Source organism: Phalaenopsis equestris, unplaced genomic scaffold (genome assembly GCF_001263595.1).
Source record: "Phalaenopsis equestris unplaced genomic scaffold, ASM126359v1 Scaffold000197, whole genome shotgun sequence".
Classification (NCBI taxonomy): domain Eukaryota; kingdom Viridiplantae; phylum Streptophyta; class Magnoliopsida; order Asparagales; family Orchidaceae; genus Phalaenopsis; species Phalaenopsis equestris.
This window is the reverse complement of record NW_018164639.1, coordinates 587,901-605,906: the sequence shown is the minus strand read 5'-3', so window position 1 is coordinate 605,906 and position 18,006 is coordinate 587,901. Positions and strand designations below refer to the sequence as shown.

The 18,006-nt window shown below is 33.0% G+C and overlaps 1 protein-coding gene across 2 annotated transcripts in view; it reads right to left on the bottom strand.

The window, feature by feature from the left end:
• LOC110022551 (phospholipid:diacylglycerol acyltransferase 1) overlaps positions 1-11,835 on the bottom strand; it is a 42,443-nt gene extending 30,608 nt beyond the window's left edge. For both annotated transcript variants that reach the window (XM_020721556.1, XM_020721558.1), the window contains exons 1-5: positions 11,179-11,835; positions 9,912-10,134; positions 9,424-9,707; positions 5,915-6,242; positions 1,200-1,465 (exon numbers count right to left, since the gene is read on the bottom strand). In XM_020721556.1, the coding sequence (XP_020577215.1) occupies positions 1,200-1,465; positions 5,915-6,242; positions 9,424-9,707; positions 9,912-10,134; positions 11,179-11,636 (1,559 nt within the window). In that variant the 5' untranslated portion in view covers positions 11,637-11,835. The remainder of the gene's footprint in view (positions 1-1,199; positions 1,466-5,914; positions 6,243-9,423; positions 9,708-9,911; positions 10,135-11,178) is intronic.
• Between the last annotated feature and the right edge of the window lie 6,171 nt (positions 11,836-18,006).

The window sequence follows — 18,006 nt, the reverse complement described above, 5'->3', positions numbered from 1 at the left end:
AACACGAGCTATTCGCAAACGAAGAGTTTTTTTGATAGTCATACAAGTGATAAATGCTCTGATATTATGTTATAAAAGAAGGAAAGTGGAAGAAATAAGATTCTATATTTTTATTGTATATAAGCGAATGTAAGACCTACATATAAGCAGAAGAGAAGACCAATAAAGATATAAATATAATGAATAATACATCCAAATAATAAATATATCTCAATGATGAGAGAACAAATTTACTAGTAAATATATGCATAGGGAAAGGTTAATCCTTCATTTAGCTCGATTATGCTTGCACTCCTAAAAATTGTCTGGCAAAGGATATCAGTATTTTTTTTTAAGACATTGGTATTTATTTAAGAACATTATATTTTCTATGTCCTAGAGTGATCATATTATTGTAGAGAACTTCATGTTATGTAGACACACCTTCTTGAAAACATCATTTTTGCTCGCTTTAATGAAAACAAACTCGATAGACCTGCAAATCTTACCAAAGGGATTCCCAATAAACCAATTTTACAGTTCCTAAATATTTAGCCATGAACAGTTTCTTGTCATAAATATTTCTATGACTGCACAAAATGTGGATCACACAGACTCTGTAGCATAGAGGAGCCAAAATTAGCAACAAATTATCATCAGAAACGAGTGAAAAAGAAAAGACGAGAAAACTTTTTTAATTCAATATTCCTGGATGAAGACTAAACAACCAGAAATGAAAAGGAACAAATTTTGATGAAGTTCCGAAGCAATAACAAAATGAAACATCCAAAAGTGAGTATGAGTAACATAAATAGAAATGGGGAAACCATAATCAGGTGTTTATATGAAACAAGTTTAACCATAGAATGAAGAAGCAATCCAAGCATGACCTTAAAGAAACAAATGAAAACTGACCTCAAACATTAGAAAATTACATGAATGACCTAAAAGAAATATTTCGTTCTGATTCAAAACAAAAACAAAAATAAAAATAATTCATTCTATCAAAATGGCCAGTTAAGTTGATACATAAGATAAAGAATGAGATTGTTCCGTTTGATAGTGAAGCTTAAGTAGTCGCCGCTAATAATTGTTTCACTAAAAGGCAAAATTTCTTTGCATATGATTAAAACTATCTAAGCATAAAGTGGTTGGGAGCAAAATATAATATTAATAAAATAATCCACAAAGAAATGATAAAATTATCGTTAAAGACTCACTTTGTCTCTAAAGGGTTTGACCAATATTTGTAGTGGCTGTATTTCGGATCATCCAAGTTCTCAGCAATCCCATAAGAAAAATGAGCACTACCACGTTGCATCATCTTTGGAGCAACAAAATGAAGGAGGTCTAATATCGAATCAGCTGTATATGCTTTGTACTCAGCAACTGCTTTGGCCCCTCCCACTCCAAATTCATGGTACTCGGTCCAAACATCATGACAAGATGCATTTGCTTGTGCCAAATTACTGCCCTTGATAGCACCCTAAATAAAAAAATAGTCAAAATGTTATGAAGATACAAAATGGTTTTAAGAAGCAAAATAGCACAGATTTTGTATAACCGTGATCTAATGATGTGTAAGAAATGTATGGGGCAATTTTTTTTATGTTTTTCTCTGTATTTTTCTGATTATTTGCATCAATTTTATGCTTTTCCAGGGTGTTTTCAGATGTTTTTGCAAAGCGTTGGATTACAAATTAAAAGGGGAGCATTTGGAACAAAAAGTGCCTTAAGTGTTTTGTCTTACGACCCGGTACCCGAAGTGTAGATCTGGCGCTTGACATTTATCATTCAATAGGAGAAATTAGAGAAGTTGAAACCCGGTGCTCAACCCAGTGATCCAGCGCTCAAACAGTACACGCACGTTGAATAGAGAAGCTAAAAACTAGGCGCCCACACCCAGTGCCCGCTAGGGTGTGGTTGACCTGAAGCCCATATGGGAAACCCGACCCCAGCCTTACATCCCACGTTCACATGCTAGCCCGAGCGGTTGAATACTCAGCGCTCAAGGGGAAAAACCGACGCTCCCAAACCGACATATGGAAGTTACTTTGGTTTCTTATCTATGTGACTTGGATAACGACTTAAATTTGGCATAATCGATGTAAAAGCAACCCCTAGTGACATTAGAGTGTCCAAAGCGTGATGAGAGTAAGGAGGAAATTTTGAAGGAGATCAAGAGAAAGTGTTAGGGAGATTTAGTGAGAAGATTTTCTTGTAATTTGTGAATGCTTCCAACTGAATATTGTTGTGCAAGGGATAAATTTTGGTGGAAGCAATTCTTGGGAACAACGATTATCTTCTATCGAATTCTTCTTTTAAAAAAGTCTTGTGTTTGTTTAGATTTGATGAATGAAGTCATATTTTCATTGTTCAATATCATAAGTAGCACTTATTGTTTTTTGCTCTTTTTTTTTTTTTGCTCCGTTGGATTGGTAATCTAGGAAACTAGATATTATCCATATTATGTGATTGATTTAATCTTGTGGAATGGTTATTTTTAACTTTCTGCACTTTATTTACTTTCAATCTGGCCAGTTGATCAATAAAAAATTAATGTGATATATGAGTTTAGTGGAACAATTAAGTTAAAGCACACTTGCTCAGAAGAACAGAGATATTGCTGCTAGGATAGCACAATCACAAAAGGAAACATAAAATCCTAAGAATTTTTGCATGTTTAAGGAAAGTAAATTGATGGCCTTGAAAAAGACTAAGGAGAAAATCTACTCCTTATTGTCACTAATAATTGATAGCCACTTGGTCAAATATACGTTCTTAGGTCCAATTCAGGGGAGGATCTTTCACTTAATAGAAAATTCCACTTACTCTACTTAAGATTCTATTTCATTTGCAAAAATTAGGATTAGTCATTTTAAAACTCCCAAAATTTTAACTCTTCGAACCATACTTAGTACTAGTAAACTAGAATATTCACTTATTGTGAAAATTAACAAGTTCTCTGAGGGAATGATACACGAACTCAAATCAACATATTACTTGAGCAACATGTATACTTACATTGCTAACGCATGTTTATAGTCTCGCAACACCATCTAACATGGGATACAATGGAAGCAAAGTGTTATATAAGAAAAGATTGTCAATAAATAAATAAAAAAAGATTGAAAGATATAATTTGTCAGCAATAGTGCTTAAAAATGAGGAACAAAAAATATAAAAATTAACAGTAAATTTAAAGAATGGAGCTTTCATAAGAGAAAGAAATGCATTGAATTATAGTCAAGTCAAGATTTTACGCTTTTTTTTTAATAGAATATTATCTCAAGCAAAAAAAACGAGACAGCAAGGACACTTAACTAGAATTTCCATGGATAAACAAAAAAATACAAAAGAGTAAATATATAGAGCATAAACTTAAAGGATGAAATGTTTAGCCGTATGAAAAAATGATAAAGGAGAAAAGAATAGCTCAGTTGGATTGCCTTGCTTAAAGCCTCATGAAAGTGGGGGAGTGGTGTTTTTTTTAATTATTATTATTATTATAGGCCTGTCTGCTAAATGGGATTTGAAGCCTCTATACCCCGCAACATCATCACTCATAAAAATCCATCAAAATCATTATGTTATTGAGCATCATTGCAATTTAAGTCTTCAAATAATAGAAGGGAGAGAAAGAATTTCCATAATTGGAGAATCAAATTACATTATCGTACTTGCAAAAGTTGGTTCAAAATTCAAAGAGCAAACCTAGACTGATGACGAAGGAAGAACCGCCATTTAACGAGTAAAAACAGTCTGTCACTCTTGCACTTGAACGTTTAATTTTCTCAAACTTGAGGATTTGTTTACCCTATATGCGGTCACATAATAGGATACATAATCTCCCGTAATTTAATCTTGCAATAAACATAAATGCCAATAAACACTTACAAGTAATCAATAGAAATTTTTAGAAATATTAATTAAAGATGTCAGTCATATGTAGGTAATTCAAATTTCAATTGAATTCCAAAACTATTTTTGATAGAATACAAATTAAATCATTATTTACTTTCTTGTATGAGACGTTTACTGAAATATCTATTATAATATCAAGCATATAAAACATGGATACAAAATTATAAACCTTGATAAAAAATTCAAAGATATTAAAGTCAACTTTTTTTAAAGTTCTTTAATACATCAACCAATTAATCTCTATAATGCATGAATGGTAAATATCATCCTTGTTTATGCCGCATAAAAACCCAAAAGTTTTACGTGATCAGCAATATTTTGAATGGACAATTAAGAAAATTCAATATATTTATCTTAGGAGATTCCATGTTGTCTTTCAAAGAGTTCCATAAAATTTTTATCCTATTAGAAAATATCTTAGGATTATACCTCACTTCAAATGTAGGAATAGAATTCTTAACTTCATAGAAATCATGTTGGTATTGTTTACAAGTCGTAGTTAAATTGCTTGGTTAAAATTATATCTTTTTTTCATCTATTAATTGATCCTAAAACTAAGCTACAGTACCAAAAGTAACTTTAAGGGTTAATAAAAAATCGCATATAGCACTTTCTAGGGTCTATGGTTTTCACACACGTCTCTTATATAATATAGATTATGATGCTAATAACCAAAACAACAAACACACAATTTTCAGGACAAATAAGCCCGAACCTTAACATAACTATTATTTCTTTCAATAGAAACCAATATTTAAAAAAATTCCAGTTCAACCATATGATAAGGAAAAATTGTAAATACCAATCATTTAGCAGCACCTCTCTTCCTTCCATGTTTCCTTCTCTCCTATTTGAATTTGTCTTCACAATAAAACTCTTTCCTATGAATACCAATTATCAAAAAACTTCTATTCTGGAGAATCTCACCTGAGCCAAAAACCCTCTTTAAAAACAATTAAAATACAAATTTAAAGAAACGAAAAGGAGATGATGATAGAGATCATCAATTTTGATATCATAGCCAATCTTATTGCTTCATTCGAAATTTGAGTTGATTCTCTAGAGGTAATTGCACCCAAAATCTCAATTTTGATATCATAGCCAATCTTATTGCTTCATTTGAAATTTGAGTTGATTCTCTAGAGGTAATTGCAAGCACCACCCTTTTCCTTCCACTTACTCGTCAGTGATCTCAAAAACATAGTAGTAGTTAATCAAATTTCTTCATACATTTGATACTAACTTTAGGATCTTCTTTTTATATAGCTAAATGAATCGAGTAATCTAACATAATATGACAAAAACCTTGTAAGGATTCTTTCATTTTAGGCCAAGTTGTTGTACGTCCCTTTGCCAATCTCCATTTGCTCTCCAAAGTCATCAAATAAATTTTAGTATTACCTGTTGATTTTATTATTGTAAATAGCACTTGTCGATTATTAAATATAATCTATCCTTCAAAGAAATAATACAAGTCTAATAACCAGTCAATTAAATTTTAGGATCAATGTTACCATTGTACAGCAGATAAATCCCAAAGATAAGCCAGATTGCACAACCAAGCGAACTCTCATTTGCATAGAAATCTCACGCACCTTATAAGTCCTATACATCCAAAAGAACTGGAATCAATGTCCTATACATCCACAAGACTGGAATCAATGTCACCTTCTTTTCTTCATTTTTTTGTCAACAACGAAAAAGACCACTGCATGACCCTCACAATGAATACTTTAGCTGAGAATAAAACAAAGAATTTAATTTCTTTATGCTATTTATATTGTCGTTTAACAGCTTATTTTTCATTCATGAACAATTTTTGGAAGTCACTAACAGGTTTAGAAGTTACCAAGTTTACTTGCACAAAAAAATCACTTACAACTAATATGCAATCACCAATGGAATAGCACAAGAAAAACACATGAGAGCACTTATAGTTGAAATAAATTAATTGGAACACAAGCACATAAGGTAGCTCTATTAAAGAACTACAATAATAAAACAAACTTACTCTGAAATCTATTCTCTCAATCTTTGAAGAAAACATTTCAGACACATCTTTTCCAAAAGATATAAGTCTTCCGTAATTTATGTGGTTTGGTCCAGATTTCTCGTTTTCTGCATCACTACCATTATATACATTAGAATCATTGCTCTTCGACTTCTTAGAATTGCAATCATAACCTTCTTCTGGAGACCAGTCTAGACCACCCCAAATAGCATCACCACCTTTGGGAAGCATTGACATCGTTGAATCCCATGTTCTCGTCATATGCATAACATATCGCAAGGTCTGAAGCCCAAGAAAATCAGAATCTAATACACCAGGTGCAATTGCTCTGTTAACACAGGAAATTTTCTGTAAGATATTTTAGCTATTCGTAATATCATGAAAATATATGATATGAAAGCTTAGAAAATTGGTGCTTTTAAAAGGGCAAGTATTTCAGAATATCAACACAAACAACTTCTTAACCAAATACTCCGCAATGCAATATCAGATTCCAAGGGAGTACCATATGCTAATTAATATTAACTGTTATATGATCATCAGGTAGCATCTTCATTCCAGCAAAGTGATGACTCCATATTGTTGTGAAATCTACTGCCAAGAAAGTTGTAGGACAACAAGGGAAAACCGTAGAGCAGTAAAGCGGAAACAAAAAACAAAAAGAAAACCGCGAAGAAGAAATGCAAACAAGAGCACCGAGAATTTACGTGGTTCGGTTCATAAGACCTACATCCACGGAAGAGAATCAAAAAATAATTCACTAAGACAATCTTAAAGATTACACCGGACAAACCTCAAGCTCTCTATCGATCTTGATCTCGATACAAGCTTTTTTGATTCTTCACCTTGCTCTCAGAATCTCTCTCCCTTGGCACATCCAACTCATATACATTATTACATATATATAGACCAATGACCCATACAAGATGACCGGTTAAACACCTTTAAATAGCCAAATGATCATTGTACCCATTAGCTATTTAAACCTCCTTATAAATGCAGTTTTGTCTTAGTTCACATAATTGGGAGTCACCATAACAAATCTCCACCTTGACTTCCAATTACAAACCTCCATAATAGAGATTTCTTCCACCTAGCCCCGATGGGCCCTTAGCCCTTGGATGAGTTCACTAAGTCCAGACAGTACTTGAACTTAGCTGTAGGCAACACCTTTCTGAGCATGTCTGTTTCAGATTGAACAACATTAGAGAAGTTACCAATCACAGTTCTTTTGATTAGAGAAAATAGGTCATTTTTTTCTAGCTCCTTTCATGACGATAAGAGAACTTTTAGTTAATCTAATACAGTCATTTTCAGCCTAGAAGGAATAGTCATTTGATTCCAGCATACCTAAAGAAATCAGATTCCTTTTGAGTTCTGGTATGTACCAGACATTTTGTAGCATTCATTCAGTTCCATCAAACATATTTATCAGATTGTTCCACTGCCAACAACCCTGCAGGATTTATTGTCTCCAAGCAGTACTAATCCATCGTTGACCAGTTGGAGTACCTCAAACCAATCTTTATGAGGACACATATGGAAGGAACAGTTTGAATCAAGAATTCACTCCTTGTTTGATTCAGACTCTGTAATTACCAAATCATCAGCTGAATCGTAGTCATCAGAGGCTACACTTGCTTCTTCAAAATCTTTAGGCTTTTCTTGAAATTTTTTCTTCCTATCTGGACAATTCTTCTTAAAACGATTTTCCTTGTGGAAATGGTAACACTTATAAGGTCCCTTTGATGATTGATTTCCGCCCTTCTTTCTTGATTTTGATCTGTTCTAACCATTTCTTGAATCTTTCTTATCCGATTTTCATCTAACGGTAAGACAGTCTCCGCTAATTTCCTCGTTCATGTCATGTTTTTTTTTTTTTTTAATTCTTTGGCTCTAATCAGCGATTGTACCTCTTCTAGTGAAATTGTTTGCCCACTTTCATAGATTGTTGCATCTTTGAAGTGTTTTTTATACTTAAGAATGGAGTTTAGCAATAGCAGTGTCTTGTCCTCATCATCCATCTTGACGTCAATATTCTCAAGATCGTCTATGATCTTATTGAACTCGTCAATTTGATTTGAAACTGATTTGTCTTCGAGCATTTTGAAAGAGTGCAGACGTTGCTTCAAGAAGAGACTATTGGCCGAGATTTTGTCATGTAAAGCAATTCGAGTTTGGCCCAAAGCGCTTAAGTCGTCGTCTCCCTTGACACTTCCCTCGGAACTTTGTCACCCAAACTCAAGATTATCAAGTTATGAGCTCGGTCCAAGATGTTTTTCTTCTCCCTCTTGGACATTTCGGTAGGCAATGTCACCGGTCCTTGCAATACTTCTGTGATACATTGTTACACCAACAGGGCCCTATCTTGACTCTTAAAAAATCGAAATAGTTCTTTTCGGTGAATTTCTAGATGTCGAATTTAGCATATCTCATTGTCGTGGTTGAAATTCCCACAGACGACGCTAATTCTTGTGAAATCAGCTGTCAAGAAAGCCACGGGACAGTAAGAGAAAACCGTAGGACAGCAAAGCGGAAACGGAAAAAGGAAGAAAACTGCAAACAAGAAATGCAAATAAGAACACCGAGAATTTACGTGGTTCGGTCCATAAGACCTAATTTCACGGGAGGAAATCAAGAAATAATTCAATAAGACAATCTTAAATATTACACCACATAAAATCAGGACGAATAATGCAAATAAGAACACCGAGAATTTACGTGGTTCGGTCCATAAGACCTAATTTCACGGGAGGAAATCAAGAAATAATTCAATAAGACAATCTTAAATATTACACCACATAAAATCAGGACGAATCAATCTCCTCAAGCTCTCTATCGATTTTGATCTAGATACAAGCTTTCTTGGTTCCAAGCTCTCTATCGATCTTGATCTCGATACAAGCTATCTTGGTTCCTCACCTTGCTCTCAGAATTTCTCTCTCCCTTGACACACCAACTCATATACATCATTACATATATATAGACCAATGACCCATACAAGATGACCGGTTAAATACCTTTAAATAGTCAAATGACCGTTGTACCCATTAGCTATTTAAACCTCCATATAAATGCGGCTTTGTCTTAGTTCACATAATTGAGAGTCACCATAACACATTATAATAAATAGAATGATTTTTCAAGAGTGGCACCTATCAGATGAGGAAAAACAAAACTCATTTTCTCATATGGTACAGTGTTTGTAGGAAATGGCTATTTTGATCACTCAACAAACGAATAGTACGATTTGTTATTATAATTGACATGTCCTTCCCTAATAATAAGAAACATTTCAGTTACTATTTGCATGATCATCCAAAAAACCTGAAAATAAGAACATACAATTTCCTAGAAAAAGTAACCTTGCATCTTTTTTCGATCAAATACTTGACAAAAGAGCCATATATAAAGGAAAATGCTTGGCTCAATTTACTTTCACTATTTAATAAGCTTAAAAACCATTTCAAGGAAGGATAAAATATCAAAATGAAAGCATAAAAAATTACCTGGCTACAGCAACATCCCTAGCTTCAGCTGAGAATAGTCCAGTAACAGCCTTCGGAACACCCAAGAAAGGCCCGCCAATATTCATCACAGCTTTTATGTGCTTTGCACACCAGTCCCCACCGCCTCCGCCACCCATTGGAGCTGGTTCCTCAACCCACTTCATAAAGTGCAGGAAGTACAAGACTCCCATGGAATGTGGAATAACTACAACTTTGTTCCCACCATTTGTAGCTACCATTAGTTCAATATTACTTTTTATTCTGCTTAGAGCTTGATCTCTCACCTGTTCAATACATTTTATATTGGTTGTGTATATCAATTATCTAGCTTTTTAGATAATCATGTGATATCTACACATTGTGATAACATACATGTATTGGGCTTTACTTTAGTACATATGGATATCAAGCAATTGCACAAATTTCAAAACAACAAATTAATGCTTCATGTTCAATACAATAGAATAAAAGAAAAGGCAAAAAGTTACCTCCGTGTTCTGAAAAGATAGTCTCCAATCATAAGCTGCCATATACATGGTCTTCTCTTCATAACCAATGCGTGCTAAATTTGCAATTAGCACTGCCCAAACAAAATAGCCAGGAGCGAAATAGTCTGCTGCCACCAATCCAGTTACAGGCCTAACTCTAATGCCTGCTGGATCCATTCCACTTTCATTGTCTAAAGACATATGTTCAACCCAACATAAAGGCCTGAGCAGCACCAAAAAACATACATTTCAGGAAAAAAAAAAAAAGTGAAGTGAGTTACCAATTCATTTTTCTTCAAAAAAACCCTGTAATTTTACAAACATTGATGATTTAGAACAAGGAATATCCTACACAATTTCATCGTAGGGCAAAGCTTGGAGTGCTCCTATTGCTTATCTTGATTATTAGATAACAACTCATCAGGTATAGAATTATACTACATCCCAACAACAATTTAAGGAAGCAGCAAGAACTAAATTGTCATGGCCTGTGGTACCAGTGCTGGCGACAAGCATAGAATTCTGCCCCCTTTCATTTCTAAAAAAAGATTATTCAATCTCGGTCCCATGAAACCAGCTCATTCACGTTCAGCATTGCACGAGATATTAATTCAATTAGCATAGAATTCTGCCCCCTTTCATTTCTAAAAAAAATTATTCAATCCCGGTCCCATGAAACCAGCTCATTCACGTTAAGCATTGCACAAGATATTAATTCAATCATTCAATTTTATGCAAGTCATTTCGTTCAACCTCTAACCAAAATAGATTTGCTCTAGCCCTTTTCTTGTTCTTACTTTCACATTAATACTATCTGATTTCCTTTAAATGCATCTTCTGCCCTTGTAAATGTCAAATATTATGTTTATCTACCACTACCTTATATTTTTTAGTTGCTTCTCTCATAATTTTTCTAAGAGGGCCATTTCTGACTTCATTTAGCTAAACTTCATTACACATGCATCTAAAAAAAATTTGGGATAATTACATACAGAGCACAAGAAACATTGATATTTACAAATCAAACACCTAAGTGATTTGTTGAACTATGAAATTGATGCATTAATGCATGCCACACTGACAGGGCTCATGTCATGCAGCACTTACAAACATCGAATTCAAGAATGAGAAGAAAGAACTTCAAAATATAAGTCCCACTCCTCCATTTCAGCTGCAAACAATCTTTCCCAAATCATCCCTCAACCTAATTAAACCCAGTGGAACACGTAACCATGAAAGAGCAAAGATGGAGTCTAGTGAAGAATACCGCTTATAAATTTCGCCGAATGTTCCTCCCCACAGCCGCTTGCGAAACAATCCCTCAGCGCATTGGTGCCCCTCCCATAATTCGAGTCCGCCGGTAACGATCCCTGGAACAAAAACAACCGGATGGCGAGCGCGGAGCCCTTCCTTCCGCAGCTTTACCCCAGGCGGATCCGACATCGGTCCGGTGATTGCTTCGGTAACGTATTGCGGGAACGACGGCGGCATCGCGTTGTATAGAAACAGAAGCAGCCACCACGCCGTGCAGATGCACCCAATCAACCAGCAACAGCTATCCCAGCAAGACCACCGCGCTTTCACCTCCTTTCCCTTCGCCTTCTTCTCCTTGTCGCCCTTCTCCTCGACAACCGCCGCAGGTGAGGCGTTATTGCCGTCGATATGCTGCGGCGGCGGCTGCGGCGGAGGAGGAGGAGGCTGTCGCCGTCGTCTAAGCAGAGACATATCTAATCGGGCTAAGCGCTAATCTAGGGCAGTTCCGTTCCCGGCGGCGGGGGTAGGAGGGGGAGCAGAGGAAGGGAGAAGCTTCCCTCGGATTTATCAAGGATATTGTTTGGAATATATGGCGAGGAAGAAGAGGGAAGCGGATGGGAAGTGCGGGAACAGTCGATGAAGTCGCGTGGCTGGAAACTGGTGGCTCTGAATGATGTTCCGTGTAAGCGCGTTGGTGCAATGGAAATTGCGGGCCCCGCGAGCAAATTTGGTTTCTATGATGGGAAAGATATCAGCCGTCGAACAGATTCACATCATCACATGGTCGATTTATTAAAGGCACTGTGTCCATAGTCTGATTTATATTAATAAATAAATTGGTTGGGAATCTACTAGAATATACTAACATTTTTTAAATCTAAAACAAGCCCCAATTTTAATTTCCCCTTTCAGATAAATTATTAATCATATCAGTTTTTATTTATTATTTTTTAAAATTATAAATTCATGTTGGATATTTTATGATTTAATATTTATCATTTTTTTTAAAATTTAAGTCGAATTATTTTAAAATCAGTATATTTGTTTTACATAGATGAGATGTAATTTTTTTTATTAATTATTAGCAGATTGTATTTATTTTGATATAAAATGAATAATTTTGAAATTCATAGCCTTTCTATTTTTCAAATTTTATAGATCTAGAGAGTGCATGGTCTCAAAGAGATCATTTGAACATGTCATTTGGAATTTGTACATTGTCAATAATTATCTAAGTGTCAAAATTTTATTATTTTTTTAAATTTTAACCATCAATAAAAAATTATCTTGAATACAATATAATTATTAACATAAAATAATATATAATTATTAAATTGTTATGAGTGATTTTCTGTAAAAAATTACTGAATATATTTTTTTTTATTTCCTTATTTTTTCTATGTGCTTCATGATATTTTACGTGTATAGATTGGAGCTGAGTATTCAACTTTATAAATCAAAATTTAATTTTTATTTGAACAAACATGTATATTTATAATTAAATTCTCTTAAAAATGTTTGATATAAGATAATATTAACAGTATGACACGTGCCAATATTAAATTGATGACACTTCTTTTTTCTGTAAATAGAATTTAATAAATTTGTAAATATGTAAGTTTTTAAATTCATAAATGCAAGGAGGTCGAATCCAATTAGGGGTGTAAACGAGCCGAACACCAGCGAGCCCTATTTCGAGCTCAAAAAGTATATTCATGTTCAGCTCGTTTGCTTAGCAAGCCGAACACGAGTCTTTCAAAAACAAAGTAGTTTAGACAACCAATTTAAAATATCATTTGAATCTAATTTAATATTTTTTATTCTATTTTCTTAATTATATATATATATATATATAATTGATTGGTAGTATTTCGAGCCAAAACGAGCCGAACACGAACGAACAAATATTGGTTGGTGTTGTTCGTGTTCAGATTGTTAACTTAGCGAATGAGTCAAACACGAGCGCAAATATTTGTTCGTGTTGTTCGCGAGTTTCTTAACGAGCCGAATGTTAGCTTCTTAATGAGTCGAACAAAAATTGTTCGCGAACAAATAGCCATTTTGACGGCCCTAAATCTAATATTTTAAATTGAATTTAGCTTCTTAATGAGTCGAACAAGAACTGTTCGCGAACAAGTAGCCATTTTGACAGCCCTAAATCTAATATTTTAAATTGAATTTAATAGATCCAAAAATATGCTGTTCCATCAAACTGAATTTAATAAATCTCGTTACCTCTACCCTTAATTTGCTTTAAAATATTATTTTTAGGTCCTGGTGGGCCCAGAGCAAGCGGAAAATTCAATAGAGAGACAAATGCGACACGTGGCGATTTATTGTTGACCAAAAAGATGGCGAACGTGACGACGAAAAGGCCTGTCACGTGACGTGGGTCGACATAGGAGTACTAGCAGCCAGCAGGCGCGGATTTCGGTTCAAAGTTGGTTGGAGAGCGCAGCACCACCTGGTAATCTTACCCCCTCACATTGGCATTCGTTTTCGGTCGGGTAAAACAAGAGATTCGAGTTTAGTATGGTGACAATAATTGAATTTCTTTTAACTTTAGCTATGGTCGTTGGAATCGAAATGGGCACTTCAGAATTACTTTATTTTTTATTTTTTTTATTTTATTTTCTTTATATTATAATTTAAAATATAATATATAATATATATTTGACTATTTAATTAAAATATAATTATTTTTTAAAATATTCAAAATCATTAAATATTATTTTAATATTTTCAATAATATATTGAATTCATAAGCGATGAGTTCAAATTCTATAGAATCATAAATTTAGCCTTTCTCTTATTTTGTCTTAAATCATGGATTTGATAAATGATAGGGAGAGGTTTTTCTTTCTCCAATGAACTCTCATTGCAACTTCCAAGGCCATCTTTGACGAATTTAGTAGAGAGTAATTGAGGTGAAAGGTGAGGATTTTATTTAAAAAGGTATATTATATATAAGTAATTAAACAAGATATAATGATTTTAATAATTGAGGTGATATTATTAGTTAATATAAATTAATTAAAAATAATTTCAATAAATTAATATTATTTGTGAATTTATTTTATAAAATAGAGTTTTTGTGTTTATTGAGTTTTATAAACTTAATTAATGATTAAATAGATATTTATTTAAGATGATTATAATTTAAACCATAAAATTATAATTGATAAAAAAAATTTATTAAAAAGGCTATAGAAATACAATTAAATAAGTTTGACATTGATATGTCGTCAAAAAAATTCGCTCGATCCTCCAAATTCTCATTCTGTTATATCTTGAGTTAGTTCAAGATCAACTGAAGTTAAATTTTAACAAACTTATAGTCAAACTAATTTTTCAAAAAAGAAAAACTGAAGAGCATCAAAAAATTGATCCAAATCTAAATAAGTCATATAAAGCGCTTGAAGAATAACTAAAAATTTTGGGATACCAAAAGAGAGGTAAAATTATATTCAAATCATGAATGCTTAAGATCTAATATAGTGTTTCGATAAGATGAATTTAACAACTCTACAAATGATTAATCTTAACATCATTTAGGCATTTAAATATTCAAAAACATATCTTATAATTCAAAGAATCTATTTGGGTTGTCCAATGAAGTATTTTGAATCTTAGCATTATACATTGAGAATATCAATATCTCTTCTAAAATCTATAAATAGAATCTAACTCTTAACAAGAATGAGAGGGATGGAACTGGACCATGGATTGAGAATAATTGGAGGCTTGAATGGTCATTGACTTCTAGATGACATATCATTATCATTGAACCACCAAAACTTGGTTATCGCCTTCCAACCGACCATCAAATCACCCGAGTATGTTAATTCAAGTTAAAAACTCAACTTTAGTTATATTTAAAATTTAACTTGACCTGAATAAGCATGACATGAGCCCGACCTAGTCAAAAAAATATAACTCGAATCTAGTTTGTCTTCGACCTAACTAACCAACTCGAATATGGTTTGTCTTCCACCTAACCAACCGACTCGACTAGCATAACACGTTTACCATAAGACACAATAATTATTTGGGTTAATTTCGAGTTGACAGGTTAATTTTTGAGTTGACTAATCAATTTGAACCCGACCTAAAGGTGACAAAAAAGTTAATTATGTCACTATACATTATGGAATAGTTTTCATGTCAGATCAATTTTTCATATCTCTAAAATCAGTATCATCTATCCAACACCTTTGAATCATTGTCTTTTGTAAAGTTTCGTCATATCACTACCCTTAACCATCACCATCAAATATAGGACGTGCACTTCTATAATATTATATTTATTTGTAGTGACCTTATTTTTATTTTATAAAACTTGCTCATTTTTTTACATAAACTGACTTTTTATAGATTTTTATTTAGATTATTAAATAATTATGATCTTTCATTTTATTTGTTTAAAAAATAAAAAAAATTTGAATTCAATCTTTTAGCATTTAATTAAACTTTATAAATGCTTTTTATATTTTATTTTTAATTATCTTCACCTCATTGTAATGCATTTTTAACTCTATTTTAATTTTATTATTATTTGTCTCTATAATTAGCACAAGTTTATTGTATTTGTCTTTTTTATTGAATGAATTAGCATCTCATTTTAAGATCAAATATTTAGAGTTAACCGTTATTTTTTTTTTATATATAAATATTTTTCACCATATTTTTCTTGATATGATGTAACATTTCTAAGATGTTCTTTTTATAATTTTTGAGGTATATATTTTGATATATAATAAAATTACATTAAATTTATATGAAAAAATTATAATGGTTCATATTCCCTTAGATTACCGCCAACCATCTATCATCGTTGGACCACATCATTTGATCATTATCATCGGATTAATATAATAGTCAACTCGTGGCCTTTACAAAACCGCCATCATTGTTGGGTCACCGCCATTATTGAACAACTATCATTTGAGTTTTGACCGTTGTCATCAAATCATCATTAATGTCATGATTATGATAATCAAATCATCGAGGCTCATCTATAGTTATTAGAACTTCATCACATATCATTTAATTATTTTTGGTCATCTACAATCGTTTAGCTTCTGTTCCTTATCAACAATCAATTGACCATCGTCATCTGACTGCAATAATCCTAACTACACTTGTCACATAATCACTAAACAGATAAAATCACTTAATTGATATTGCTCAATTATAGTTGCTTGATCAACGATGCCCGATTATAGTCAGTCGACTATTGTCGCCGAACTATGATAATCTGACCACTATCACTAGTCATTGCTTATTAGGCCAATATTTGAGTTTTATCATCACCTTTAAGGCAAATGGATGTTGTCCTTTAAATGTTATATTGCCTTGAAGATTAATGTTTTTTGTTGATACACACAATTGCCTACAAGGCAAATGTGCTTTGTCAATGCAGATCATCACCTATAATGCCAAAACATGGCATTGGCAACCAATGCATGTCAATTCTGTATGTCTCTGCTTATAAGGTAAATGCATGTCATTGACACCAACACTAGAACCCGTCAATCTCATTGGCCATCATTGCCAAATATAATCATTAAAACTAAACTAAATAATTCTATTTTAATAGAAAATTAGTATGATAACAAGAGAGCAAATCACTAAGATTACTTTAATTGAAATGTTAAAAAGCTAAAATGAAGAAAGCTCGCAAATAAAGATTAATTCTCACTTTTCAAAACTAATTAATGATAAATAGTATCTTTATTTCAAATTTATTGAAACATGTTATCAAATTTGAGCTGTTTCAAGGAGTGTCATCCATAATTTTTTTGTTTGCATCATTAAAGAATATTTTCTCAATTTTCTCTCTATATATGAATATAAATTGAAATTTAACTATAGTTGATAACTAAAATTTAGTGATAGGAATAGTTCCCACAAGAGAAAATTATTATGTGTGGCTGACTGTATATCTGGATGACGGTCTGAATATGAACACGTCTTCGTGGATCGCACAGCGGCCCATCCTGAGCGTCATCCAGACATGCGACGCATGTAATAATTTCTCTCACATTAGAAAGAAAAAAAAACATAAAAAAAAAAAGAAAACAACTCTCATAATGCGATATATTTTCAAAAACATAAGAATAGGTTTGACTCGAAGACCAGTGCTACAATAAAAGCTAGAGTGAGCACTGCAAGTGGATTGCATGGTAAGGCTTAACCAATGTTTTTTTTCTTAAATGAATTAATTAAGTTAGTTTATAGTTTATTTGATTATATAGCGCACAAATGTTGATATTTAAGTAAAAGAGTGAACTCTACTTGTTATGATGAGATGAATTGCACTTAAATTGGCTTAGTTTCTATTTTGGTGTATAATAAAATGGGTCATTTGCAGATATATCACATAATTTATATGTATTCACATATATAATATCTATTTTTTGTGTTATTTATTTATAAATTTCGGATTTTTCACATCATTTAAAAATTCACTTTTAATAATTAAACAAATGAAGGGGTTTTTATATATGGAAGCTCTTAAATAATGTTATTTATCCATAAATACTTCAAAAGATTAAATTTAAGCCTACAGATCACAATTACTTTGTAGTTTCATCATCCTGTCCGCCTACATTTATTGTTGGTTGGAATCCTCTGAGCTTGTGCTTCCATCAGCCAAGCGGAAGGTGTAGGGATGGCCAAGCACAAATCGATCAGAGAGTTGTTGTGGGGTTGTCTGTGGAGTAAAGAAGTGCGGCCTCCTCAGCCTGCTCGCCATCATGTGTGATCTTGGAATCCTCTGAGCTTGTGCTTCCATCAGCCAAGTGGAAGGTGTAGGGATGGCCAAGCACAAATCGAGCAG